We start from the raw sequence: 3,259 nt of genomic DNA on the forward strand, positions 1-3,259 counted from the left end.
CAGCAGAGGGCGGGTACAATGCTAGTTTACTATTGGCTATTGCAAATTGAAATAGCCAATAGGAATCTAGAAATGCATTCCAATGGGCAAAAATGTTTTTTTTCTTTCTATTCTGACACAGCTCCGTGTCAGAATAAAGAGAAAAAAAATAAAAAGCAGTGTTTCTCTCCTGGGCGGCCGGGAGCGGGAGGCTCCCAGAGTGCCAAGGAGAGGTTTTTTTCCGGGTTTTTTTTTACGGTAGCAGAGCCGCCGGACAATAGGAAACTATTGGGCGGCGCTAGCTGTCACTGCTCCGCACAATCGTTTTCTATTTACTTTTTTTAAACTTTTTAAACTACTTTTGTGTTCTGCTCGGTCCTTCTGAGGGACCGAGCAGAACAGCCGAGCCGAATGCCGCTCAGCATCTATAAGCATCGATAAGATCTATAAGATGTTCGGCATCTATAAGAATAGGCCGAACAGCGGTGAGTAGCCTGCCGGAACTCCTTCTGCACTTCGGGTCGGCTGAACATGCTGAGCCCGAAGCAATGCGAAGCAAGCCGATGTACGGCTGATTTCAGCCGATATACGGCTGAAATCAGCCGTACCAGCCTGAAGTGAATAGCCGAACAGTGTTCGGCTCACTTCACTTCAGGTTGGTCATTCACTCGGCTGCCTACGGCAGCTTAGTGAATAGACCCCTAGGACAACATAGCTGATGTGGAACAATTCTCCAATTCAGCTCACTTTCCAGTTCAGCTATTCTGTTCTAAATTGTTCACTTCTCCTGCCTTCTCCAAACCCTTCACCCTGTTGTGAAAAGACATGTGCGATTCGTTTCGTTCCGAATCGAAATTCGGACGAATTTTCGGAAATTCGGACATTCAGATGTATCCGAATTCCGAATTACAGACATAACGAATGCAAACGAATCCGAATTTCCATTTCCGAAATTCGGTAACGTTAGTACGAACGTTCGTTTCGTTTTCTGTTCTTATTCGTTTCTTATTCGTTTCGTTCGTTGGAGCAAAGTGACAGAGAAGGAGAAAAATATTTTTTCCCCCTCAAATGTCACTTTTGCTGCAAACGAACGAACGAAACGAATAAGAACAGAAAACGAAACGAACGTTCGTACTAACGCTACCGAATTTCGTCCGAATCCGAATTCTGAATCCGAATTGACTTTCACACCCGAATCCTGAAAAACAAAATAACACAAATCCGAATTTAAAACGAAACGAAACTAAACGAATTTTTTGGCAGTGCACATGTCTATGAATAACCCTGTCAATGTTCATAATGTCATCACCTATAATATGTTTCTGACACTTCGTTCAAGGGTAGGTGCTAATATGTGAACAGGTCATCACACACAGGTCAAAGTTTAGCATATGTACTTTGCGTGGATGTAAGCTTCATATTTTCTTAAGCCAGTTATAAATAACACTGTTAGGAACAAGCAGATAAGGGTTATGTATTTGTCTTTTTTCACTAGACTTGTGGATTTAGCATGGAAAAGAGTATCACATATTCCTATACAGAAGAAGAAGAATCTGAGCAGAAGAAACAGAAGTTTGAAATGGATACTTCAACCATGAAAAAGAAATTTAGAACAAGGTTAGGTTCTGTTCATGCATCTTTGACGTTTTAAGGCTTTTGTCTTTCCCAATAAATCAAAATAGGCTTGGTTTTAACTTAGTGAGCTATTATAAAGCCAATAGACTTTACTCTAACATACTTTCACTTGAATATGATTGACAACGCATTTTCTAATACAAAATACATATATAATATAAAACATTTACTATGCCTAGTTACCACAGGGCCAACACCTTGAAGAAGAGATTACTCTAAGGGAATGAACATCAGTCCACATGATAAATGGTACACTATTTGTTGTACCCACTACCTCCTACTGCCTTCATTATGTCATCTGTAGACCGTTTTTTTAAAGTGTTGTTCCTCCATTTGCATTTTCTTTCATATTGTTTTGTTAAATAATTGTCTATTTTCTCCAGTAGTATATACCTCCACACCTTTCCCAATGAGGGACTTTATTTTGTATATTGTGAAGTAGTGCTATTGCTTAATCTAGATGTGTAAGAAGTAGAGGCAATGAGAGCTGTTTCCTCCATATTGTTTGAGAACTGGGGTCTGGAATATTGTGGTTGTGGAGTGGGGGGGCAAGGATATTCTTTATTTACAACAGTTTTGTAGATGAACCATATAGGTCTGTTGCTACATCTGTCACAAAAATAAAAATAAAAGCATCCTGTAACACAAGAATACTTAGCAGTTTAGCAAGTGGTGACTTCAACGTTTCAACGTTTGCTCTCTGGCAGAGCTATGGCTGCTGCTGGCAGGGGTATACCTACACTATTCGCCGCCTGAGGCCAGGGGGAGTGGTGCTGTTGGTGCACATTACCGGGGGGGGGGGGTTACTGGTGGTGCACATTATGAAGGGGTTTGGGGGGCTGGTGCTCCCTCTGGGTCTGACTCTGTCTGGCATCCTGCCCGGCTCACTGATGTCAGTGGTTGCCAGGAGCAGGGCAGTTTGCCAGACAGAACATCCTGCTCACCTACTGGCGACCATTGATGTCAATGAGCTGGGCAGGACGGCAGCCAGAGTGTCACAGGTTGCTAAGAACTCTTAGCAACCTGGGACTCTCTGGCCAGACAGTGGGTGCCAGGTGTGCCCCATGTGACCCAATGAGATGCTGCCTAAAGCAACTGCCTCATGCTGCCTCATTATAGGGACAGACTTGGCAACTGGTATCCAACAATTCCATGTGAGTTGGATACCTGGTCCCACACTGTGTACTATGATTTCCCCTCACTCAGCCCTAAGTCATTACAGGATACAGTAGTGACATAGGGGTCAGTGGCATCCACAAAGCAACAACACTTAGCAAGGTACCAGGTATTTAATACACACTAAGAAATGGCAGTCATAGCTCTGCAAGAGAGTGATGACTGAAGCAGCTGCTGACTGGACTAGTTGTTTTACAGGGTGCCTTTAGTTTTATTCTTGTGACATAACGACAGAGTCACTTTAACCTCCATAATCATTCATCTTCATGTTTACTGCCTAACATTGATTCACACTACTACTAATACAATCATATAACATAAACTGTTTATCTAATTTCAAATACTGCAGACAAAGGACAGTTCTGAATCATTCTTTTAGTGACTTCTATGTCCTAAGATTAAGAATTTGTGGGATCTTTCTCCCCAGCCTAATATTGTTACCCTTAAAGAATATTTCCATTGGAACCCC

General features: G+C 42.2%; 1 protein-coding gene across 1 annotated transcript in view; it reads left to right on the forward strand.

Annotated features, from left to right (window-relative positions):
- The first annotated feature begins 1,247 nt into the window (after positions 1-1,247).
- The window catches only part of MYOM3 (myomesin 3), an 89,625-nt gene continuing 87,613 nt past the window's right edge, over positions 1,248-3,259 (forward strand). The window contains exons 1-2 of the mRNA XM_018572187.1: positions 1,248-1,319; positions 1,475-1,596. Of these exons, the coding sequence (XP_018427689.1) occupies positions 1,248-1,319; positions 1,475-1,596 (194 nt within the window). The remainder of the gene's footprint in view (positions 1,320-1,474; positions 1,597-3,259) is intronic.

The sequence above is a fragment of the Nanorana parkeri genome, unplaced genomic scaffold (assembly GCF_000935625.1).
Source record: "Nanorana parkeri isolate BGI_ZX_2015 unplaced genomic scaffold, ASM93562v1 scaffold1964, whole genome shotgun sequence".
Lineage (NCBI taxonomy): Eukaryota > Metazoa > Chordata > Amphibia > Anura > Dicroglossidae > Nanorana > Nanorana parkeri.